Below are 26071 nucleotides of genomic sequence, written 5' to 3' on the forward strand. Positions count from 1 at the left end.
CTCGAGCCCACTCCACCATTCAATGAGATCATAGCTGATCTTCTACCTCAACTCCACCTTCCCGCATTCTCCCCATATTTCTTAATTCCCCAAAATTTGTCGACTTGAATATACTCAACATAGAAACATAGAAAATAGGTGCAGGCCTAGGCCATTCGGCCCTTCGAGCCTGCGCCACCATTCAATAAGATCATGGCTGATCATTCACCTCAGTACCCCTTTCCTGCTTACTCTCCATATCTAACTCCCTCTTAAATATATCCAATGAACTGGCATCAACAACTCTCTGCGGTAGGGAATTCCACAGGTTAACAACTCTGAGTGAAGAAGTTTCTCCTCATCTCAGTCCTAAATGGCTTACCCCTGATCCTTAGACTATGTCCACTGGTTCTGGATTTCCCCAACATCGGGAACATTATTCCTGCATCTAACCTGTCCAGTCCCGTCAGAATTTTATATGTTTCTATGAGATCCCCTCTCATCCTTCTAAACTCCAGTGAATACAGGCCCAGTCGATCCAGTCTCTCCTCGTATGTCAGTCCTGCCATCCCGGGAATCAGTCTGGTGAACCTTCGCCGCACTCCCTCAATAGCAAGAACGTCCTTCCTCAGATTAGGAGACCAAAACTGAACACAGTATTCCAGGTGAGGCCTCACCAAGGTCCTGTCCAACTGTAGTAAGACCTCCCTGCTCCTATACTGCTATTTTGGCTGAGCATCCACAGCTCTCTGGAGTAGAAAATTCCAAAGAATCAAAACCCTTTGAGTGAAGAAATTTCTTCTCATCTCAGTCCTAAATGACTGACCCCTTATCCTGAGATGTGACCCCTGGTTGTAGATTCCCCAGCTAGGGGAAACATTCTCCCTGCATCTACCCTGTCAAGCTCTGTAAGAATTTTATATGTTTAAATTAGATCACCCCTCATTCTTTTAAACTCAAGGGAATATAGGCCTAGTCTACTCAATCTCTCCTCATCACAGCAACTTTTGATATTAAAAAAAAAGAGAAAGTAAGGCAGCCATTTTGTGCTGGTTTCCTCTGACTTGGAGCCAGGAATTTACAATCATCCGTCAATTTACAAACTTCGCCAACAGCAGTTAAACTGTAATGGACTTCAGGATGTTGTTTTCAGCAATTAGAACGTGTGCCCTTAAAAGCACAGCCTAGTTTAAAAAGATCTGCACCTTAGCAGCAGAGTAATACATAGTGTGTTACATGGTGTAGACGTCCCATCATTCGAGACAGGGTATCCTCCAAATTATCTTGAGGGAGATCTTATTTTATTTAAAAGAAAATTGGCTACTGGACACATATGTTGGGAATTTCCTTGAAGATTCTACTGACCAGCCACTGTAACTTGAGTGTGAGGTCGGTGGACACTGCCGTTAATCAGGGTTCCTGCTGGTGTTCGAGCAGCTGATCAGAACACCGCCCCACTGTGTGTTGACATTCCACAATTCGGAGTAATGGGAGCCCAATGCAAAGGTCTGGCTAGGAATGTGGAACACCCTTTTGAGATATGTTAGTAGCACTGCAGTGCAACTAGCCTTCCTGTCCCATTGTCATCATCATAGGCAGTCCCTTGAAATCGAGGAAGATTTGCTTCCACTCAAAGTGAGTTCTCAGGTGACGGAACAGTCCAATACGGGAATTACGGTCTCTGCCGCAGGTGGGACAGACAGTGGTTGAAGGAAAAGGTGGGTGGGGAGTCTGGTTTGTTGCACGCTCCTTCCGCTGCCTGCGCTTGTTTTCGGCATGCTCTCGGCGACGAGACTCGAGGTGCTCAGCGCCCTCCCGGATGTTCTTCCTCCACTTAGGGCAGTCTTTGGCCAGGGACTCCCAGGTGTCGGTGGGGATGTTGTACTTTATCAAGGAGGCTTTGAGGGTGTCCTTGAAACGTTTCCTCTGCCCACCTGGGGAACACTTGCCGTGTAGGAGTTCCGAGTAGAGCGCTTGCTTTGTGAGTCTTGTGTCGGGCATGTGGACAATGTGCCCCGCCCAACGGAGCTGGTCGAGTGTGGTCAGTGCTTCGATGCTGGGGATGTTGGCCCGGTCGAGAACACTGACTTTGGTGCGTCTATCCTCCCAGGGGATTTGCAGGATCTTGCGGAGACATCGTTGGCGGTATTTCTCCAGCGATTTGAGATGTCTACTGTATATGGTCCACATCTCGTCCATACAGGAGATAAACCATTGTAAACCGATACTGGACTCCCAAAACAAGCACTCTAATGAAAGCTCCAAAATGGCAAGTGAGTCCCAGGTGGGCAGAGGAAACGTTTCAAGGACACCCTCAAAGCCTCCTTGGAAAAAGTGCAACATCTCCACCGACACCTGGGGGTCCCCGGCTCAAGACTGCTCAAAGTGGAGGAAAAGCATCTGGGAAGGCACTGAACACCTCGAGTCTCTTCGCCGGGAGCACGTGGAAGGCCAAGCGCAGGCAGCAGAAGGTGCGCACGACAAACCAAGCCCCCCACCCGCCCGTCCCTCCGACCACCGTCTGCCCCACCTGTGACGGAGACGGTAGGTCCCGCATTGGACTCTTCAGTCACTTGAGAACTGTATTAGTGTGGAAGCAAGTCATCCTCGACTCCGAGGGACTGCCTTAAGAAGCCTGAGAATTTCCGTCCTCCATTCCCTCGCTCCCTGGAGGCTAACGTCGCACAAATGCTGGTGTGTGGCAACCAACTGCAGGGCACAAGCCTCTTGTCTATGCATTTGATGCATTGTCATTGAACGCTTGGGAAGTGTGGATAGCAAGAACTGAGTCTCCCGTTTTGCGATGAATTACTAGTGCCGTACTGAGCCTTGTTGCTTGGGATAGGCAGATCTGGCAAATAATCCTTTGTGCTCTGAGGATAGATTTGGGAAAGTTGATTCCCAGTTATCCATTCCATGCTGGTTCTTTGCAGCACAGAACCAACTGCTGGTGAAAGGCAAGTCTTTGAGATTTCTTTGTAATCTATTCCTTGCAAAGGCACGTGGTGTCAGTGGCCTTGATAAAAAGTTTATCAAAATTATTTTCAGGGAGTGGGGGAGGAACAAGATGATAAACGTTCTTCTAACAAGATAACGCCTTGAGGGATATCCAGGTATCCTAAACTGTGCAATGGCCAAGTTTACAATGTTGGCAATGATACAATTCTATGGAGAAAAGGAAGTCAAACCAATCGCAGACTCCTCTGAACTGAAACCGAGCATTTGTATTCCTCATTGGAACTTCCCGAGATAAACTATTTCCACTGGTTGGGGATTCTAGGACTGGGGGCATAGTCTAGAAATTAGACCCAGGCTTTTCAGGAGTGAAATTAGGAAATACTTCTACACACACAGTGGGCCCAAATTTGGTCCACCCGTTTTTTCGGCGCACTCACGTGAGATGCGTCGACTTCCTAGGATAAAATCGGTGCCAAAAAGTTGTCCCCGAATTCTGGCCGCTCTGTGGCCCCTCCCATGGCAATTCAATTAGGGGGCGGAGCTAGGGCCCTGCGCTTAAGAGTGCCGGCAGCTCAACGCATGCGCACTGGAGGTTTCGCGCATGCGCAGTAGCTCCTCTGCAGCGTGGGACCCAATGTCCCACTCCTATCCCAGGCCGAGGCGCCTCACTGTTGCACACCATAGAGAGAGTCCCGTACCTTTCCCCGGCTGAGTGGCCTCCCGCACCGGCTGGCCCGCTGACTTCTCGGGGCGAGGTAGGACTTGAGCTTTATTTTTTTATTTATTATTGATGGTTGTGCTTTGTTTAGTGAGGAGAGTTTTGATTGGAGGGTGCGGGGAGAGAGGGAGGAGAAGAGAGAGGGTGTTTTGATTGCGTTGGGGGGGACGGGAGAGAGCGTTTTGATCGCGGGGGGCGGGAGGGGGGGCGAGGGAATGATAATTGTGTTGCCACTAATTTTAATGAGCTTACTCAAGACTTTCCTTAACCCTGTTGATGAAAATACTTTCCTACATAAGAATATAAGAATTATGAGCAGGAAGTACTTCTATTTTTTATTTGGATATTTTGAAAAAATTATGGAAATATGTTTTGTCTCTCTACTATTATTTTTGTAGTTTAAGCTTCCATGAATGCTTCTGTTGTATAGTAAATTAACTTTGCGAAGTTTGTCAGTCCTGTATAGCTGTTTGATCCTATTCGCATTCTTTAGTCAAGTCATTCGTACCTACCTGCGTTGATTTCTTAACTCTCCCCAAGGGTTTTCTGTGCGGACGCAAGTGGCCACATACACTGGCCTAAGTTATTTTGGAGCAACTATTAGCTATCCAAATCGGCTTAAATGGCCAAAACGGGCGTAGTTGGCTGGTAACGCCCCCTTTTGAACAAAACGAAACAAAACTAAAAAAAATCCTAACTAACTCACTTATTACTGGCACAAATTGAATGTGCAAAATGGGGATTTTTAAGATACTTCAGAAAAATCAAGTTGCTCCAAAAAAAAAACTGAGCAACTCCTGGCCAAGTTTGAGCCCATAGGGTGGTAGAGGTTTGGAACAATCTTCCGCAATTGGTGCTAGATCAATTGTTAATTTTAAATCTGAGATTGATCGCTTTCTGTTTACCAAAGTTATTGACGGATATGGACCAAAGGCGGGTGTACGGAGTTAGGTCGCAGATCAGCCATGAACTTGTTGAATAGTAGAGCAGGCTCAAGGGGCTGAATGGCCTACTCCTGTTTGTGTGTTTATTAAAAGGTCAAGTTTTTCTCATGGTGAGTAAGGTTTGACAATTGTACAATATTATTGGTGCTGTACTCTTCCTCCCTCCTCACCCACTCCCATCCCTCTCGCCACCCTGTACAGCTGGGGCCGTGGCCCATTCAGTGGCCACTGCAGTAGCTGTGCAAAGCCTGGGGCACAGTTTGCTCTGCTCCCGCACAGTTTGCGATGTAGCTGTGGACAGCTCTGATCCTCCTCTGCTCCCTCAGCTGTGTTTGGAAGGGAAGCGCCTTTGCTGTGCTTCTGCGCACGCGCTCCAGGTCTGAAGATCGTACTTCCCACTGTGCTCCCCGTACATTGGTTGTGTATCAGTCAGTGTTCTTCACGAGCAATCCGTGACTCTCCAATTATTAGAATGTGACACTGTCTTTACCACCAGATAGCGTTGTATGCAAATAGGGTGCTGCTGACATCTGGTGGTAGCAAAGGTCCTAACAGCTGAACATCTGTAAAGGGTTTGATATTTGTAAATCATTCCCTTTTTAAATGAAGTTATAACCGCCCCCCCCCCCCCCCCGCCAACCAAGAAACACCCAATACCCAGTGTCAGCTGTGGCTCAGTGGGCAGCACCCTCGCCTCTGAGTCAGCAGGTTGTGGGTTCAAGTCCCACTCCAGAGACTTGAGCTCAAAAATCTAGGCTGACACTCCCAGTGCAGTACTGAGGGAGCGCTGCACTGTCTGAGGTGCCGTCTTTCGGATGATACGTTAAACCGAGGCCCCGTCTCTTCTCAGGTGGATGTAAAAGATCCCATGGCACTGTTTTGAAGAAGAGCAGGGGAGTTCTCCCTGATGTCCTGGTCAATATTTATCCCTCAATCAGCATAACAAAAACAGATTATCTGGTCGGTCATTATCACATTGCTGTTTGTGGGAGCTTGCTGTGCGCAAATTGGCTGCCGTGTTTCCCACATTACAACAGTGACTACACTCCAAAAAATACTTCATTGGCTGTAAAGCGCTTTGAGACGCCTGGTAGCCATGAAAAGGCGCTATATAAATGTAAGTCTTTCCTTTCTTTCTTTACTGTTTAGAAAGGGGGTGTGTGGAAAATGGACAGCTATTGTAACTCGTTAAAACAGGCACCACTCATTTTGGAATATTGGAATCGCAGTGCGGGCTGTAAGGAGGTTATTCTCTGGAGAGCTGGGGCCGGTTCTATAATGGAGTTGGCCGTTTCCAGTGGACACTGTGACCTGATGAAATGATTTCACCGCCTCCGGCTCCGCAATTCCTCAAACGTCCAGACATTTGAACTCCCATTTCCCCCCCCCCCCCCCCCCCCCCTTTGGATCAAGTGAGTACAGTCGACCAGGAACGTGAGTTCTCTCTTCAATCTGCCAATGATTGGCTGGCCGCTCTTCTGAAGCGCGAGAGGAGGGCTTTCAGAGTATTGACGAGTTTCTTAGAGTGCACAGAACAGACCCTCTGTTTCAGTCCATTTCTGAAGACCATCTTTTCTTGTTTCCCTGACAATGCCTGATTGTCCTGTGCTGAATGGAAGTCCTGGGTATGAGAGAGAAACCATTGTGTTTTCTTGCCAAATTCCTCTCTCCTGCTCTTTGTTTGTTTTGTTTGCTGCTCACAAAGGATTGATAGCATATTGTCAACCCTGAGCTTTCATTACAAAGCTCGTATGTTGGGCACAGTGACCATATTATCTCTAATATGGTCACCAATACCTTATTTCTTGGAGTAGGGGCCTGGAATTGTCGGTTCCATTTGTCTCGCAGGATTCATCAAGTCTGGGTTTCAAACAGTCCCACAGCATCCGTTCATTCTAAATCCCAACTGGCTCATTTGGGGGAGGTGGGGGGAAGCTTGGATTTATAAAGAAAGAAAGACTTGCATTTCTATAGCGCCTTTCACGACCAGCGGACATCTCAAAGCGCTTCACAGCCAATGAAGTACTTTTGGAGTGTAGTCACTGTTGCAATGAGGGAAATGCAGCAGCCAATTTGCGCACAGCAAGCTCCCACAAACGGCAATGTGTAAGTCATCCTCGACTCCGAGGGACTGCCACAGAAGGATATTGAACAGATGAAATGTTTTTGTTATGTTGATTGAGGGATAAATATTGGCCCAGGACACCGGGGATAACTCCTGCTCTTGTTTAAAATAATGTCATGGGATGTTTTACGTCTACCTGAGAGGGCAAATGGGGCCTCGGTTTAATGGTACTCCCTCAGCACCATTTTTCAAGTGTCGGCCTAAATTTATATGCTCAAGTCACTGGCGTGGGATTTGAACCCACAATCTTCTGACTCCGAGGCGAGTGTGCTACCCACTGAGCCGCAGCTGACACTGTATAGCAACTTGTATAGCAACTTATTCAATTTTTCTGGTGGCTCGAAGCACTTTTTTTGTACAAAATCTGTGTTGTTATGTAAGCAACCACAGGAGCCATTTTGTGCACAGCAAGTCCCCACAAATGGCCATGAGGTGTGTGGCCAATTGGTCTGTGTTTTGGAGAGGTTGGCTGACTCAGGAAGGTTAACTGAGAACATGGAGGAATCTTCCTGTACGTCTTTGAAAAGTGCCATGGATCTTTATCGCCCACCGTGATGGGCAAATGGGGCCTCGGTTTAATTTCTCTTTCAAAGGATGGATATAAGCGATCCCACGGCACTATTTCGAACAAGAGCAGGGGGAGTTCTCCCCGGTGTCCTGGGCCAATATTTATCCCTCAATCAACATCACTAAAACAGATTATCTGGTCATTGTCACATTGCTGTGTGTGGGAGCTTGCTGTGCACAAGTTGGCTGCCGCGTTTCCCACATTACAACAGTGACTGCACTCCAAAGGTCCTTCATTGGCTGTAAAGCGCTTTGAGACGTCCGGTGGTCGTGAAAGGCGCTATACAAATGCAAGTCTTTCTTTCTTCACAGACAACAGTCATTGTCATTTATCCATCAGCCAAGCGAGAGGTCTGATTAAACGTTGTGGGGTAGGTGAGAGCGAGGAAGGACGGGTGGGGGGGGGTGATTATAAAGCCGGTTACGGAGGTACGCGGGAAACCTCCCGCTTTCTTATCTGGCTCGTGTGGTGCGCCCCTGGGTGAGAGGAAGCTCCCCTTTTTACATCAGCTAAGCAATCATTGGCAAGGGGACCATTTCTTCTTCAACCACAACGTAGCATCATTTGAGCAGTGACTTTTGACCAACTGGTAACTTTATCCCAAGTTATGGGAAGGATTGTCGAGGCAAATTGTACATTTTAAGACCAGGAGATCCCAGGTTCCTGATGGCAAATCTGTTCTCTTGTTTGTACATTTGAGCTCCCTGGGCTGTGTAAAGATTTTTACCCACTGAGCCTGGTCAACAATTTTCTTGAATTTCCCGACACCTCTACTCAAGGAAGCTTGTTCTTAGTCATGCTCCCGAGCATTCCTTCCCCTTGTTCCGAAGAAGGGGAAAACATTGAGTTACCCAATTCTGAATTTTGGAGGGATTGAGTTTTATGTTCATCGAGATGAAGGAGGTAGAATTTGCAGCACAGAAACAGTCATTCGACCCCACTGGGATGGGCTCGACGGGACGAAATGGCCTCCTCTGTGCTGTAACAATTCTATGGCTCTAGTCTGCATCTGTTTTGGAAATTGGTTTGGTGCTGCCTGGCTGCTATGCAAACTGTATCGTGATGGCACTGTTGACCGAGGATAAATATGTTGGATTTGTAATGATGATGTTCCGAAGAACGGATGGAGGCTACATTTCAGCTCTTGGGGTCTTGGACCCATTGGGTCAAAATCACATGAGGGTCTCTGAACATCTCCATGTGCCTGTGACCACCAGGGTGGTAGACGGTAAGCTAGATGGGACATTGACCCTCCGTCTAGCTCTTCCCATCTTCTTTCCATGATTGGTTAACTGCAATGATTGTGGGTTTTTTCTTTTTAAGTATTCAATTTGATTTAATACCCTGATCAGTTTTTTGTGTGTTGGCTTGGGATCAGTGGTCAAACGCTATCCTCAGAGTCAGAATGTTGCAGGTTCGAGCCCCGCCCCAGCGTCTCGAGCACATAATCTAGGCTGACACGCCCAGTGAGGGAGCGCTACACTGTCGCAGGTGCCGTCTTTTGGATGAGACGTTAAACCGAGGCCCCGTCTGCCCCCTCGGGCGGACGTAAAAGATCCCACGGCAGTATTCGAAGAAGAAAAGGTGAAGTTCTCACAGTCTCTTGGCAACCATTTGTTCCTCGACCAATATCGCCAAAGCAGATTACTGGTCATTTATCTCGCTGCTGTTTGTGGACCTTTCTGTGGGCCAATTGGCTGCTGCATTTCTGTAACCATCCAGCCTCAGCACTTCACGCACTTGAGGATGTCTTGATGAATGCACGTTCATTTGCTATTTTTAGCACCAGTCGCCTGTGGTGCAGTTACATGTTTGAAGCTCCACAGATATTTGGAGTGAGTGAAAGGGTTTCCAGCCCAATCAATGTCTTCCTTTTTAGAGCCTGATGTTTACAACCACTTGCATTTATATAGCACCCGTCATATAGTAAAATGTCCCCAGGTGCATCGCCAAACAAAATTCGACACTGAACCACATCATTCATTCACTCGAAATCGAGGAAGACTGCAAAGAGATTTGGATAGGTTAAGTGAATGGGCTAAGGTTTGGCAGATGGAATACAATGTCGGAAAGTGTGAGGTCATCCACCTTGGGGGGGAAAAAAAAACAGTAAAAGGAAATATTATTTGAATGGGGAGAAATTACAACATGCTGCAATGCAGAGGGACCTGGGGGTCCTTGTGTATGAATCCCAAAAAGTTAGTTTGCAGGTGCAGCAGGTAATCAGGAAGGCGAATGGAATGTTGGCCTTCATTGCGAGAGGGATGGAGTACAAAAGCAGGGAGGTCCTGCTGCAACTGTATAGGGTATTGGTGAGGCCACACCTGGAGTACTGCGTGCAGTTTTGGTCACCTTACTTAAGGAAGGATATACTGGCTTTGGAGGGGGTACAGAGACGATTCACTAGGCTGCTTCCGGAGATGAGGGGGTTACCTTATGATGATAGATTGAGTAGACTGGGTCTTTACTCGTTGGAGTTCAGAAGGATGAGGGTTGATCTTATAGAAACATTTAAAATAATGAAAGGGATAGATAAGATAGAGGCAGAGAGGTTGTTTCCACTGGTCGGGGAGACTAGAACTAGGGGGCACAGCCTCAAAATACGGGGGAGCCAATTTAAAACCGAGTTGAGAAGGAATTTCTTCTCCCAGAGGGTTGTGAATCTGTGGAATTCTCTGTCCAAGGAAGCAGTTGAGGCTAGCTCATTGAATGTATTCAAGTCACAGACAGATAGATTTTTAACCAATAAGGGAATTAAGGGTTATGGGGAGCGGGCGGCTAAGTGGAGCTGAGTCCACGGCCAGATCAGCCATGATCTTGTTGAATGGCGGAGCAGGCTCGAGGGGTTAGATGGCCTACTCCTGTTCCTAATTCTTATGTTCTTATGTACTTGCTTCCACTCTAAAAGTGAGTTCTCAGGTGACTGAACAGTCCAATATGGGAATTACAGTCTCTGTCACAGGTGGGACAGACAGTGGTTGAAGGAAAGAGTGAGTGGGGAGTCTGATTTGTCGCACACTCCTTCCGCTATCTGCGCTTGCTTTCTGCGTGCTCTCGGCGACGAGACTCGAGGTGCTCAGCGCCCTCCCGGCTGCTCTTCCTCCACTTAGGCTCTCCTACACGGCAGGCGATCCCCAGGTGGGCAGAGGAAACGTTTCAAGGGCACCCTCAAAGCCTCCTTGATAAAGTGCAACATCCCCACCGACACCTGGGAGTCCCTGGCCAAAGACTGAGCCACAAAAGGAGATATTGGAACAGGTGAAAAGGTAAATAGATTTTAAGGGATGTCTTAAAGGAAGGAAGAAGAGGCAGAGAGATGAAGAGGTTTAGGAAGGGAATTCCAGACCTTGGGACAGAAGGGGATCCCAACAGCTCCAGCGGATAGTTAAAAAGGTGGGAAAACCATTGAAGGCTGGCCACTCACTCACTGGAGGCATTGACCGAAATGTTAGTGTTCAAAAATGGGCCGGGGGAGGTGGTGTGTTATGGGGTTGTGTTTCTGTTGTGCGTTCCATAATCTTGAACACACACCAAGACGTTTCGGCGCTGCGAGAGTTAACGTGCTACCTTCCATTGTGTGGTAGCTGTTGACTCACACACAAGAGCTTAAATAAAAACTCGCATTAACTCGATCGCAGATTAAATCCAGTCTGGCGGACAAAGAAATTTGTTGAAAGGAAACGAGATATGATGAAATCTAAACAGGAGGCTTTGGGAAGGGAAGGAAGGAGAGATAAACCTGCCATGAGAGCAGGAATGACGGAGCAAACTGTATCCCATTGTCCCCCTTGTCACATTTCCCTTTTGTTTGATTTCTTTTGTCCAGGAGCCCATTGTCCCACTTCCTATCGTTCACAGTTCTCTCCGTTCCCTTTCCATTACAGAATAGGTTCTGTTGTTTCACAGCCTTTTGTTTGACTCTCCTCTAACTGGCACTCTCGCGCCAAGCCTGTTTGACTTGTAGGTTGAATTATTTGAGTTACTTTTGTTTGCCGCGATAGCGCTATCGCTAGAAATCTTTCCTTTTTTGCCCCCACCGTTTTCCGCGCCCACACACCGTTTGCTCGGAGGAAAACCACGTGTCAGCTGTCGAGCGATGAAGCCAATATTCCCCTCTTGAGTGCAGAATGGGCTCGTGCGTTCCCCCCAAAAAAATCAATTTTGCCACTCATTATCGCAGACGGCCTCTCGCTTGCAGAAGCATCGGCTCCAAAAGCAATCCGGCTGATGCCTGTGGAGTTGGATAAAGAAGTGTTTTGTTGCCTTGGCTGTTGGGGTTTGTAAAAGTTTAAAACGGTCACCTTTTCAGTCGACCCGCTCGAGAGACTTTCCAATTAGTCTTTGTAACTGCGTGTGACAGGCAGAAAGAAAGACTTGGATTTATATAGCGCCTTTCACGACCACCGGACATCTGAAAGCGCTTTACAGCCAATGAAATACTTTTTTGGAGTGTAGCCACTGTTGTAATGTAGGAAACGCCAATTTGCGCACAGCAAGCTCCCACAAACAGCAATGTGCTAATGATTAGGTAATTTTTTTTTGTTATGTTGATTGAGGGATAAATATTGGTCAGGACACCGGGGATAACTCCCCTTTTCTTCAAAATAGTTGCCATGGGATCTTTTACGTCCACCTGAGGGGACAGACGGGGCCTCGGTTTAACGTCTCATCTGAAAGACGGCACCTCCGACAATGCAGCGCTCCCTCAGCACTGCACTGGGAGTGTCGGCCTAGATTTTTGTGCTCAAGTCTCTGGAGTGGGACTTGAACCCACAACCGTGTGACCCAGAGGCGAGAGAGAGAGAGAGAGAGAGAGTGCTACCCACTGAGTCACAGCTGACACAGACTACTTAAAGTATCGGCCGTTCCCCTTTGCTCTCTGTTCACACGGGGATACCTGTGACCAACATGGCCCCTGTGCAGGTGGCACTGCCTCCTGCACAGCCCGCCTCCCCCAAAGCGCGGTCCCTTACAATGTAAAAGCCGGTGAGCGGCCTGCACGGGACCTTGCAGGTGACTGAACGGCCGCACAGCTTAGCGGGAACACTGCATGTGATGCCCCCTTCTTGCATTCCGTGGTTTCGTTGAATTTGCAGTTACACGTGGATCGGTTGGGTGGGCTCGATTTCATTTCGGACTTGAGCTTAAGAGCGTGCGACCCAAAATTGAACCAATGTCACATCTTCTGCTTTATTTTCCCCCCCTCCTCCTCCTCATCCTGCAGAATGTCCGCTCGACAACTGGCTTCTTGTTGCATGGAAGTGAATGGAGACATGATCATGGTGCATGACCAGGTGAAAGTGGAGGAGGTGGAGGAAGAGAGGAGCTGTTACGGATCTCGCAGTGCTTCATTTCCCAACAATCCTCATTGCGAGGGGCTTCAGAGCAAAGCGGCGGTGGTGCGAGAGAGCTCTGACCTTGAAAGGTCAGGAGTCGTGAAACAGACGCATGTAAGTTACCAACGTGAGTGCGTGGCCTCTAATCAGATCTGACTCAGAACTTGAGTTGAATCCTGCTCTGGCCGACCTTTGTTCCCTCGTGAATGAATTTTGATAAAAGCCCCAAAAGACTCGAAGCGTCAGCTGAAGTTTTGGACTGTTTCATGCCAATGGGGAGGCCAGGATTTACAGGCAACTAAGAATCAATCAATTTTGTCTTCAAATCGAAAGTAAAAGGTGGGATGAAACCAGCCCGTTGATACTTTCTGACTCTGGAGGTCTCGCGTCATCATAGGCAGTCCCTCGAGATCGAGGAAGACTTGCTTCCACTCTATAAGTGAGTTCTCAGGTGACTGAACAGTCCAATACGGGAATTACAGTCTCTGTCACAGGCGGGACAGACAGTGGTTGAAGGAAAGGGTGGGTGGGCCTGGTTTGCCGCAAGTGGTCTCACGTAGATTTGTAGCAGCTACTTAATGCACCATCTCTGACTGCTAAACTAACTGGGGCTGAAATTCCTCTTGCAACACAGGCATTAAATGGAAGTTAAACATTACAAAGTATTTACAGCACAGAAATGGGCCGTTCGTTCCAATGGGTCCATGTCGGTGTTTGTGCTCCACACGAGTCTCATCCAACCCCATCAACATGTCTTTCTATTCCTTTATCCCTCATGTGTTTATCTAGTTTCCCCTTGAATGCATTTGTGCTCTTTGACTCAACCACACGCCCTGCATTAGCGAGTTCCACGTTCTCACCACCCTCTGGGTAAAGAAGTTTCTCCTGAATTCCTTATTGGATTTATTAGTGACTATCTTATGGCCCCTAGTTTTGGTCTCGCCCGCATCATCTTACTTGTGTGGATGTGGCAGAGATGGAGGCTGAAGAAGTGCTGGCTGGTGTTGAAAAGAAACATCATAATCCCACGGCCTCTTAATCAAGTTTGGTTCATGATTCATGGGGCCAGCTGTCAAATGGGGAGGACTTCATGGGCGCAAACTGTGTTGTGCACTCTGCTGTTCAGTTGAGTGCTGCAGTTAATCAAGGGTCCTCTGCTATTGAGCAGCATTAGTGACATCTGCAAGGTAGGCCTCAGGCTCTGCGACAGTTGGAGATGCTGACGTCCACTCTGCATATTGCCAGCTGCAGTGCACCCAGGAGAATCTAGCCAACCATTGCAGATCTCACAGAAGTGCAACGCCAAGTGCTAAAACCCAGCCACGTCCGATGTGAAGACTTGACCTCCGGCTGGTACCGGGAGATTGTTGAGACACCCGCCAGACTCATTGAATGGCAGTCCCGCCACTTGGACGTGAGGCTTTAGCAGCAACCACTTGCATCTCTTAAACCCAACTGTAATGGGCATGCCACCGTGGATATATGATCGGGCTGCCTCAGTATTTCCTCATCAACTGTATGCCTGGCATCTGCCTTCATTCAGTGTGCTTGTGAGGTGGCAGCCATCTTGAGCCAAGTCAAATATCACATACCAGGCAAACTTGGCACCGGCGACTTAATCTGGGTCCTGCCACGGGAGGTTTTGACCACGTTGCCTGTCCACCGTGAGGTTGACTCATTCTACCAGGGTGCTGAGGGCCCTGAGGGAAGCCAGAGCAACGTTGTACATCGGTCTTTGAAAGCTTAGGAACTCCGGACCTTGAAGGTGAACTGTTTGGACACACTCTTTGTATCCCCGTCCCATGGCTTGTTGCTGCTCAGCTTCCTCAAATGGATGCCTCTTTCAGTGCCTATGTGGCACAGCATGTAGACCACCAGTGTCCTGTCGTCTCATACAAGTGCAACGTCCAAAATCCTGCCTTTCGGAATCCGGACACCGGGCCGATCCGTGGCGGGGTCGTCCGGAAACTGGAAAATGATCCGAGGCCCGACCTCCGGCCGCCCAACCTACCCACACCCCCCCGCCTCAGTCTGACCTCGCCCTGACCTTCCCCCCCCCCCCCTCCACCTCTGTCCGACCTCCTGCTGCCCAACCTCTTTCCCCCCACCTCGGCCCGACCTTGGGAAGGCCCGACCTCCTGGCACCCCCTCCTCTACCTATTCGGAAATACCCGAAATCCAGAATGGCCTCGGTCCTGAGGTTTCTGGATTTTGGACGTCACACCTGTACTAGTGCAGTCAAAACACTAGAGTCATTGTTTAGTCATGTCAGATGTCAGCTTGAAGTTCCTACCTCATGGGATGGGCTTTGCTGTTTGCTGGATGGTATGAAGATTGATTAGCTAGGTCACGAGCCATACCTTGAAAAGATAACTCTTGAGATACCAAATGCTCCCTTTCTCTACACCCTGGCACCCATGCTTCTCGGGATTTGTGCATCGTAGATATTCCCAAGGGTTGTCTTATGAAGAAAGGTTGAGCAGGTTGAGCCTATACTTGTTGGAATTTAGAAGAATGAGAGGTGATCTTATTGAAACTCATAACAGGGGCTTGACCGGATAGATGCAGAGAGAATGTTTCCCCTCGTGGGGGAATCTAGAACTGGGGGCATAGTTTCAGAATAAGGGGCCGCCCATTTAAAACGGAGATGAGGAGGAACAACTTCTCCTGAGGATTGTAAATCTATAAAATTCCCTGCCCCAGAGAGCTGTGAAGGCTGGGCCATTGAATATTGATAGATTTTTGAACGATAAGGGAGTTCAGGGTTATGGGAAGTGGGCAGGGAAGTGGAGTTGAGTCTAAGATCAGATCAGCCATGATCTTATTGGCTCGAGGGGCCAAATGGCCTACTCCTATTTTTTTATGTTCTTGTGTTCCCTGGAAACCATGTGCATGACGATCTGGTAGCAGACTATTTGGATGCCCATCAAACGAAACCCCTTTCGGTCGATGAGTGGTTTAGGATGTTGCACAGGTCCTTGAAAGACCACTTGGGCACAGTTGAGGGTATTTGTACCCAGTGAATACCACAGCGTAGTCCGAAAACTCGCCAGCCTCTCGCGGCTGCATGGCGTACTGATTCCAGTGTATTGAACAGTATGTTGATACAGAGCACGAGTGACCTGGTTAATGCAGCAATGAGCTGGAAACGGATTGATCCTGGACTGGTGTCCTGCTGTTGCACAAGAACCTGTGACAAAGTCGACATGCTCTCATTCCTGTCGCTGTGTTGAAACTGCTTCTTCGTAGAACAATTCCATCAACCTCTGGGTGAGGTCCAGCCAATTGTATCAAGGCATGCTGCCAGGGTAAGGGTGGACCCTGGTGGCCCTTCAGCTATGGCCTTAGATCTCCATCTCCATCACAAGGAAGACTTGCTGTTGCTCCCATACTGTTACATGGACTACACCAGTTGAGCCACCCTTTACAAATGTGCACTTTAAGAGCTGTAACCTACAGGGCTATGGACCTAGTGTTGGGTGAGATTAGGCTGGGTAGCTCTTTTTCGACCGGCACAAACTCGAAGGGCCGAATGGCCTCCCTTCTGTGTTGTAATTTTCCATGATTCTCAACACCTTTGACCTTTGTTATATGGGGTAGCAATACGAGTTGGAAAGCCAACCACGGAACCAATTTGCATATTGGCCTTTCAATTGGTGCTGAATAAGCCCAAAAGAAGTTACTGTGGGGTCTGTGCATGAATCGCCTCAGGAGTTTGAGCAAAACTGCGCTGGTGTCCATCAGTGTTCACGCACCAATTACCGCTCATTTGGAACCATTGGTTCCGCAGTCATTTCACTCCGCTCCCACCCCCCCCCCCCCCAACCCCGCCCACCTCATAATATGAACAATCTGCCCACTCCTTCAAAAAACAGTTCCAAGAACCTTCGATAGAATCATGCAGCTCAGAGCTTTTGGGGGCATCCGAAACGGACACCTAGGAGTCCCTGGCCAAAGACTGCCTTAAGTGGAGGAAGTGCATCCGGGAGGGCAGTGAGCACTTCGAGTCTCGTCGCCGAGAGCGCGCAGAAATCAAGCGCATGCAGCGGAAAGAGCGTGCGGCAAATCTGTCCCGCCCCCCACCTTGCCCTCAACGACTATCTGTCCCACTTGTGACCGGGACTGTGGCTCTCGTATTGGAATGTTCAGCCACCTAAGAACTCAAGTTAAGAGTGGAAGCAAGTCTTCCTCGATTCCGAGGGACTGCCTATGATGATGCAGCCCAGAAGGAGGCCTTTCGGCCCATGGTGAAAGATTTATCTGTTGGGCCCACTCCCCTGCTCTTTATCTGTAGCCCTGCAAATTTTTCCTTTTTAAGTGTATAACCAGTTCCCTTTTGAAAGTTACTATTCAATCTGCTTCCACCACCCTTTCAGGCAGTGCTTTCCAGATCACATCTCGTGGAGTTTATAAAAAAAAAAAATGTTTTAAATTCTCCTCCTCCTCCTCCCCCCGGCTTTACCTCCTTAAATCCTTGTCCTCTGGTTACCGACGCTCCTGCGACAGTTTCTCCTTATTTACTCTGTCAAAACCCCTCCTGATTTTGAACACCTCGATTTAAATCCGAGGAGAACGATCCCTGCTTCTCCAGTCTCTCCACGTAGCTGAATTATCTCATCCCTGGTACCATTCTGGCAAAATGTCCTCTGTACCCTCTCCAAGGCTTCCTAAAGTGTGAGACAATACTTGGCATGTTCACCTCGGCATCCAGCTGCCATGTGAAGCAGTCTGAGTGCTGACTGTAAGGGTAAAGTGTTGCCTCATTGCTCCAGGGCACTGCAGATTAATGTCCTGGCTGGGTTTTTTTTATTCGCTACATTTGAAGAAAAATTGAAAGAGTCTACAATTTGAAAAATGCCCACCCCCTCCAGTAATTTTTAATTTTGTGATTTTTAAAATTTTAAGTAAATTGGGCTGTTTCCCCCCCCCCCCCCCATTTCCATGGTGAGTATTTTACAAGTAACTTTAATTTCAATTGGTTTAGTTACTGAATAAGGATAACGCCCCCGTTGTTTTTTTTGAAGGGTGTGGGATGTGCTATCAATCGAAATTTTTTGATGCTTGGCGCGTGTCGAAATTATTGCTTTTTTTCCCTCGTTGAATTTTTTCTTTTTTTTTTTCTCTACCATCCTCATGGTGTTTTTAACTTTTTTTTTCTCTTCTTTTTCTTTTTTCCTTCTTACTGGATTTTCCTTCTTTCATTCCACCTCAGTATATTAGCCCTCATTTAAAAAAAAACAAAATGGGCGTTCTCGGCCTACAGGCCATAGTCTGGATGATGCGCTAAAAGTAAGTACGCAAGGTTGTTGTCTCTCTGTGTTTTCTCTCTGTGGGTGTATCTGGTCCTTACATTAGACATCAACCGGTGTTGCCTGGTAAATTGGAGATTTCCAGAATATATTGGCTAAAAAGGGGGAAGGAAAGTTCATATATGGAGAACGGAGAGTCTGTGGGGAGTCCTGGCTCCAAGTATTGCCCTGTGGTCTTTTTATTAAAGATCTTTTTAAAAGCAAATTTCTTATCCCAACGGAGAGCTGCCATTTTGGGTCTCCATGTCTCTCAGTCACTCCTTGAGGTCACTGTAGGAGGGAGAGGAGTGATTTTTTTTTTTCAGTTACTGAATATCTTGACTACCCTCATCTCCCTCGCACCATCAACCCCTTTGTCGTTTAATCTCTCCTGCCTATCACAAACCTTCCCTTTTGTTCTTTAATTCCAACCCTCCTTTCCCTTTTTTTAAAATTCATTGTCACATTACAACAGTAACTGCACTCCAAAAGTGTTTCATTGGCTGTAAAGTGCTTTGAGACGTCCGGTGGACGTAAAGGCGCTATATAAATCCAAGTCTTTTTAAAAATTTGTTCCTGGGATGTGGGCTTCTCTGGCAAGGCCGGCATTTATTGCCCATCCCTAATTGCTCCTCGAGAAGGTGGTGGTGAGCCGCCTTCTTGAACCGCTGCAGTCCGTGTGGTGAAGATGCTCCCACAGTGCTGCTAGGGAGGGAATTCAGGAGTTTGACTCAGCGCCGCTGAAGGAACGGTGATATATTTCCAAGTCAGGATGGTGTGTGATGTGGAGGGGAACTTGGAGGTGTGGTGTTCCCATACGCCTGCTGCCCATGTTCTTGCCTCCGTGCTAGCTCTCTCCACAGACGCTGCCTGACCTGCTGAGTATTTCCAGCATTTTTTGTTATAATGTCCGTGTCTGTTGGATTGGGGCTTCCCTTCCCTTTGATTAGTCTCTGAAATACAAAGAGTATAAAGGCCACTGGGGCAGAGATGATTTAATGACCAACATACACTCCAGTACAGCTGTACAAAATAATATAACTCATATTCTGTGGTGTTATTTTGGTGTGGGGGAGGTTGGCGTTGAGGACTCCTTCGGACTTCAATGAGAAATTTTGAACAGCCTCAACATTTTGCGAAGCCTCCTCAGACTCTGAATTAACAACTTTATTTAACGCTGTTTCTCCACCTTGCCACTGCACAGCATGAATCTTAAACCTTGCAAATGAATGTGGGGCACCCTGCAGGTTTAAGCTTGAAAACCCCTCACTGCTGTAACTGAGCAAACTAGGCATTGAGGAATATGATGTGTCTGAGGGAATGGTGCACTTTGACCTTCGAGGACAAGATAAATGAAGAACCCGATACCTTCAGCAGACAATACCACCCCTCTTCCTTCCCTCCCTTCCCTTCTCCCCCAAAACCCTCCCTCTCCCTTTCTCCCCCCCCCAACCTTTTTATACCCCCCTCCCTTTCTCCTGTTCTTCCCCTCTCCCGTTCTCTCCCCTTCCCCTCCCCCTCTCCCGTTCTCTCCCCTTCCCCTCCCCCTCTCCCCTTCTCTTCCCCCCACTCTCTTTCTCCTCCCCAACTGTTAAATATCAGGGTAACTGTGAAAGCAATGTCCCACCTTGTCTGACATCTACCCGGTTCTAGTGGTATTCATACTTCCTGGAGGAAGATGCCATTTTTGGGGAAGTGTGTGTCTGCCTGGCATTGGCTCTGGCATGAGACCGTTCTGATGAAAATCACGTGAATTAGTATCCTCTTTATTTTGGGTTGAGTGCCCTTTGCGTGGACGAAGGCGACAAAGTAGGGGTACAGGTACAACATCTGAAATCCGGAATCCTCGGGACTCGGTCCGTGCCGGCTTTTGGGTTTTGCCAGATTTCAGACAGGAAAATCAACCGTCTGAAATCCGGAATCCTCGGGACTGAATCCGTGCCAGACTTCTGGTTTTGCCGGATTTCGGACCTCACCGCCCGCCGATCCTTCGCCCTGCGCCGAAATGTCTGGTTTTCGTCCAATTCCGGGTTTCGGAATTCCGGATTCGGGACATTGCACCTGTACTTGGTTTTTTGGGGGAAGGAGGAGTACTACAAATTGCAAGTACTTCCACCCCAACAGCGACCTATTATGCTGTTTGCTGCTGTGCATGTTTATTGCTGGGACCTGGCGTTGTGCTGTGTCGGGTGTTGTGTCTTGACCGGCGGAGACTAATGCAGCTCTTCCATTTACAACCCAGGCTTCATCTTCACCAAGTGACGAGGGGCAGCAGGACCACAGTAAATTCACGATCGCATTAAGCAACTTGGAGAGAATGGACTTCAGTAAGAATTTGAACGAGGGTGAGTACAGTCACTGACCGAGATCCAGACAGTGATGTACAAGCCTATCTGGCATTCACACCCATAATTGAGGTAGTTCTCCATTGGGCTTCAGATGTGACTCGGAGATCAGCTCGCTCTTTCCCCCTCCCTACTCCTCAAGTGTTGTGTGTGCTTGGTCAAGGCAGCAGGGTTTGCATCTGACGCACACACTTCTGCCAGTGCTGCGCTGTAACAGGGCATTAGGAGAGAGCCCTGGATGGCTTGTGCCTGGTTATCCCACCCTCCTTGCATGTCCTAACTCGCACCAAGTCCCGCTCACCCATCACTCGCTGACCTACATTGGCTTCCGGTTCAGCAGCGCCTCGATTTTCAAAATTTTCATCCCTATTTTCAAATCCCTCCATGGCCTCGCCCCTCCCTATCTCTGTAATCTCCTCCAGCCCCACAACCCCCCGAGATGTCTGCGCTCCTCTAATTTCTTCCCTCTTGAGCATCCCTGATTATAATCGCTCAACCATTGGTGGCCGTGCCGTCAGCTGGCTGGGCCCCAAGCTCTGGAACTCCCTCCCTAAACCTCTCTGCCTCTCTACCTCCCTTTCCCCCTTCAAGGTGCTCCTTAAAACCTACCTCTCCTGCTAATTTCTCCTTATGCGGCTTAGTGTCAATTTTTTTATATCGTAATACTCCTGTGAAGCATCTTGGAATGTTTCACTACGTTAAAGGCGCTATATAAATATAAGTTGTTCAGCCTGCTAACTCCTTAAGAAGGCTTTGTTTGAGGAATCACTGGGGCGACCAGTCAAGTTACACCACTGTGCCACTTAATCATTAACAAACTGGGCGTTGGGGATCAACTAGACAGCTGTTGGAAGGAGAGGTTGGGAAAGTTAGGACTGTTCTCCTTGGAACAGTGAAAGTTAAGAGGCGACCTAATAGAGGTCTGCAACATGATGAGAGGTTTTGACGTAGTAGAAAGAGAAAAACTATTCCCTCTGGCGAGCAGATCATGGATTTAAAACCATTCACAAAAGATCTAGAGGTGAGAAGAGGAGAATTTTTTTCAGTTGGAGAGCTGTCGGAATCTACGTGAAAAGGTGATGGAGGTAGTTAAATAATTTTAAACGTGGGTCGGACAGGTGCTCAAGGAGGAGCAACTTGCAGGGTTCCGGACAAACAGCGGGGGCGGGGGGGAGACTGAGCACGACTGCTCAAAGAGCCGTCACAGGCACGACGGGCCGAATGGCCTCCTTCTGTGTTGTAAATTTCTATGATTCGAGGAGCATCAACAGAAACATGTTCCTTTTGGGTTTGACCCGTGCTGGGGTGCCCTTTGGCCTTTGAGATGCTCCAGTTATTGTCACCTGCAATGGGACAGCTGACTCGCTGATCACAGAGAACGGTGGCTTTGCATAAGTCCCTTTCGTTTATCTGCTGCCTTTCTCTAAACTGGTCATGGCCGATGGATGAGTGTTTTCATTCTTCGACTGAAGGCTGTGGGACGACCTCATTAAGGGCCTTTTAAAATTATGAAGGGGTTCGATCAGGTAGACGTAGACCTTCCACTTGTGGGCGGAGTCCAAAACTCAATGCCATAACTATAATGTAGTCACCAATAGACCCAAGAGGGAATTCAAGAGAAACCCAGAGAATGGTTCGAATGTGATAAAGGCGAATAGCATAGCTGCATTTAAGGGGAAGTTAGATAACCACGAGGGAGAAAGGAATAGAAGGTTAAAGAAAGAAAAAAAAGACTTGGATTTACATAGCGCCTTTCACGACCACTGGACGCCCTGCCAATTAAGGACTTTTGGCGTGTAGTCACTGTTGTAATGTCGGAAACATGGCTGTTCAACCTTCGTCACCTCCAGGCTAGATCAAAGGTCGTCCCATCCTGCGTACAGTTTTGGTCTCCATATTTAAGGAAGGATATACTTGCTGTTCAGAGAAGGTTCACGAGGTTGATTCCGGAGATAAGGGGGTTGACTTATGAAGATAGGTTGAGTAGGTTGGGCCTATACACATTGGAGTTCAGAAGACTATGAGGTGATCTTATCGAAAAATATAAGATAATGAGGGGGCTCAACAAGGTGGATGCAGAGAGGATATTTACACTCATAGAGGAAACCAAAACTAGGGGACATAGTCTCAGAATAAGGGGCTGCCCATTTAAAACTGAGACGAGGAGGAATTTCTTCTCTGAGGGTTGTAAATCTGTGGAATTCTCTGCCCCAGGGAGCTGTAGAGGCTGGGTCATTGGATATATTTAAGGCGGAGATAGACAGATTTTTGAGTGATAAGGGGATAAGGGGTTATGGGGGGCAGGCGGGGAAGTGGAGCTGAGCCCATGGTCAGATCAGCCATGACCTTATTAAATGGCGGAGCAGGCTCGAGGGGCCGTATGGCCTACTCCTGCTCTTGTTTCTTATGTTCTTATCGAACTACAGTATGCGGACGACGCTTGCATCTGCGCACATTCAGAGGCTGAACTCCAAGCCACCGTCAACATCTTCACCGAGGCGTACGCAAGCAAGCATGGCCCTTACACTAAATATCCGTAAGAGAAAGGTTCTCCTCCAACCTGACCCCGCCACACAACACTGCCCCCGCCACACAACACTGCCCCCTGGTCATCAAAATCCACGGTGCAGCCTTGGACAACGTGGACCATTTTCCATCTCTCGGGAGCCTACTATCAGCAAGGCAAACATCGACAACGAGGTCCAACACTGCCTCCAGTGTGTCAGCGCAGCCTTCGGTCACTTGAGGAAGAGAGCGCTTGAAGACCAGGACTTCAAATCTGGTACCAAGCTTATGGTCTACAGGGCTGTAGTGATACCTACCCTCCTATATGGCTGAGACGTGGACCATATACAGCAGACACCTCAAAGCGCTGGATAAGTACCACCAACGCTGCCTCCGATCAGGCCAACATCCCCAGCATCGAAGCACTGACCACACTCGACCAGCTCCGTTGGGCGGGCCACATCGTCCGCATGCCCAACACGGGACTCCCAGAGCAAGCGCTCTACTCGGCAAACGAGCCCCAGGTGGGCAGAGAAACCGTTGCAAGGACACCCTCAAAGCCTCCTTGATAAAGTGCAACATCCCCACCGGCACCTGGGAATCCCTGGCCAAAGACCGTCCTAAGTGGAGGCAGAGCATCAGGAGGGCGCTGAGCACCTCGAGTCTCGTCGCCGAGAGCATGCAGAAAACAAGCGCAGGCAGCGGAAGGAGCGTGCGGCAAACCAGACTCCCCACCCACCCTTTCCTTCAACCACTGTCTGTCCCACCTGCGACAGAGAATATAATTCCCGTATTGGAATGTTCAGTCACCTGAGAACTCACTTTTGGAGTGGAAGCAAGTCTTCCTCGCTTTCGAGGGACTGCCTATGATGATGATGGTAGGTTTAGATGAAGAGGGGTGAGAGGAGGCCCACGCAGAGCATAAACACCGGCATGAAGCAGTTGGGCCGAATGGCCTGTTTTTGTGTGTATGGACCTCGCGAGGGTAGAATAGGCTTCCACCGTGATGCCTCCACAGCTGAAAGTCCTGCAGACACTTGCAGTCTAAGTGCACACATGGGGAATGGGCAGTCGAACGAGGTACTAGAGAGTAGCAGGAACCCATGGAACCATTACCCCCAAGCACACACAACCGAAACAATGCTGCATTTCTCGAGTTTCTTGAAAAGTGTAGTATAGTATTAGGCAGTCCCTCGTATCGAGGATGACCCACTTCCTCACCAAAAAGGGATGAGTTCACAGGTGTTTCAATAAGGGACCTGACAAGAAAGGAAAATGAGAAATCCTTTAGGCGCAGAACAATGTTCTCGCTGAGCTGCGCTTTGCTCTGCGGGGCCTGTTTCTTTAATGCGTGGTCCCTTTAAATTTCTGCGCACGCGCGTTATTCACAGTGTAAAAGCTGGTGAGCGCCCGTGCGAGATCTTTCACGTTGCTGCGGGGTCACGCACCTTAGCGGGAACATTGGTGCAGAAGTGTGCCCAAAGGATTAATCCGTGTGTTGGGCTCTTGTTGCCTTTTTATATGGCTCAGTGGGCAGCACTCTCTCCTCTCAGTCAGAAGGTTGTGGGTTTAAGTCGCACTCCAGAGACCTGAGCATATAAATCTAGGCTGACACTCCAGTGCAGTGCTGAGGGAGCACTGCACTGCCACTGCACTGCCGGAGGTGCCGTCTTTCGCATGAGATGAGGTGCCCTCTCAGGTGGACGTAAAAGATCCCGTGGCACTATTTCGAAGAAGAGCAGGGGGGGTTATCCCCGGTGTCCTGGTCAATATTTATCCCTCAATCAACATCACTAAAACAGATTATCTGGTCATTATCACATTGCTGTTTGTGGGAGCTTGCTGTGCGCAAGTTGGCTGCCGCGTTTCCCATATTCCAACAGTGACTACACTCCAAAAGCACTTTGAGACGTCCGGTGGTCGTGAAAGGCGCTATATAAATCCAAGTCTTTTTCTTTCTCATACTTTTTCCTATCTCCTTTAATACGTTCCTTAAAACCTACCTATTTAAACAAGCCTTTGGTCATTTGCCTTAATTTCTTCTTCTGTGGCTCGGTAGCAAATTTACTGCTTTGTCTTGTAACACTGCTGTGAAGCGCCTTGCGACGTTTTACTACGGTTAAAGGCGCTATATAAATAAAAGTTTATTATTATTATCTCACATTTTTCTTCTTCCCTGCTTCATCGTGCCCCAGCCTTTTATTTTCCTAGTTATTAATTCTTGTTTGCACTTTACCCCCATCACATGTTGAGGGGGGCTGGGGGGAGGGGTGTCATGGCAGGGGCGGGACGCGAGGGTGGTGGGGGGGGTGAGGGGTGGCGGGACGGGACGCGGGGGTGGGGGAGGGGTGGCGGGACGAGACGCGGGTTTGGGGAGGTGGGGGAGGCGGGGGAGGGGTGATGGGACAGGACGCGGGGGTGGAGGGGTGGGGAGGCGGGGGTGGGGGAGGGGTGGTGGGACGGGACACGGTGGAGGGGTGGGGAGGCGTGGGGGAGGGGTGACGGGACGCGGGGGTGGAGGGGTGGGGAGGCGTGGGGGAGGGGTGATGGGACGCAGGGGTGGGGAGGTGGAGGGCGGGGGGGGCGTGGGGGAGGGGTGATGGGACGCGGGGGTGGGGAGGTGGGGGGGGTGGATGTTGAGGCGGTGGGGGTGCAAGAGACGGACTGGCCATGTGATTGGTTGCAGAAGACAAGAGTGACTAATGTCGGAGAAGGGCTGGAAGATCATCAGGTGGCCCCAAATATTTGCTCATTTTGGTGGGGGACGGAAGGGAGGGAGGGAAAACGCCCACATATCCACTCCTTTTGAGGTGAGATTATGCAGTGCGACCGTAATGCACACCATTGTCTCCTGCCTGACTTCCTTTCTGTTTAATCTGTGATTCGATTGCTTTTAAACTTCTACAACTGTTGGTACAGATTAGCGTGATTGTAATTAGAACAGAGGTGCTGTCATTGATTTTTAAGTAGGTTAACACCTTTGTTCAAATACCAGATGGCGGAACAAACACATTCACACACTGTCACACGCACAGATTCTACCCATTTGTGATGGGAACATGATTCTGAAAGAAATGAATGTTGCAAAAATGGTAGCTGAACATTTAACATCTCAATTTAAATAACCGGTAATTGATTGTCCTACGAAAGCATTAAGTGTTTGTGCATTAATATCGCAAGCAGCTATTACTAAGTTGATGATGTGACCACTTCCCATACCTCAGGAGCCTACTATCAGCAAGGGCAGACATCGACGACGAGGTCCAACACTGTCTCCAGTGCGCCAACGCAGCCTTCGGTCGCCT

At 48.7% G+C, this 26071-nt stretch overlaps 1 protein-coding gene across 4 annotated transcripts in view; it reads left to right on the forward strand.

The window, feature by feature from the left end:
• The window catches only part of LOC139228058 (transcription factor SOX-13-like), a 193893-nt gene that overhangs the window by 117375 nt on the left and 50447 nt on the right, over positions 1–26071 (forward strand). For all 4 annotated transcript variants that reach the window (XM_070859212.1, XM_070859215.1, XM_070859214.1 and 1 more), the window contains exons 2-3: positions 12517–12742; positions 20159–20261. In XM_070859212.1, coding sequence (XP_070715313.1) covers positions 12518–12742; positions 20159–20261 — 328 coding nt within the window. In that variant the 5' untranslated portion in view covers position 12517. The remainder of the gene's footprint in view (positions 1–12516; positions 12743–20158; positions 20262–26071) is intronic.

The sequence above is a fragment of the Pristiophorus japonicus genome, chromosome 17 (assembly GCF_044704955.1).
Source record: "Pristiophorus japonicus isolate sPriJap1 chromosome 17, sPriJap1.hap1, whole genome shotgun sequence".
NCBI lineage: Eukaryota > Metazoa > Chordata > Chondrichthyes > Pristiophoridae > Pristiophorus > Pristiophorus japonicus.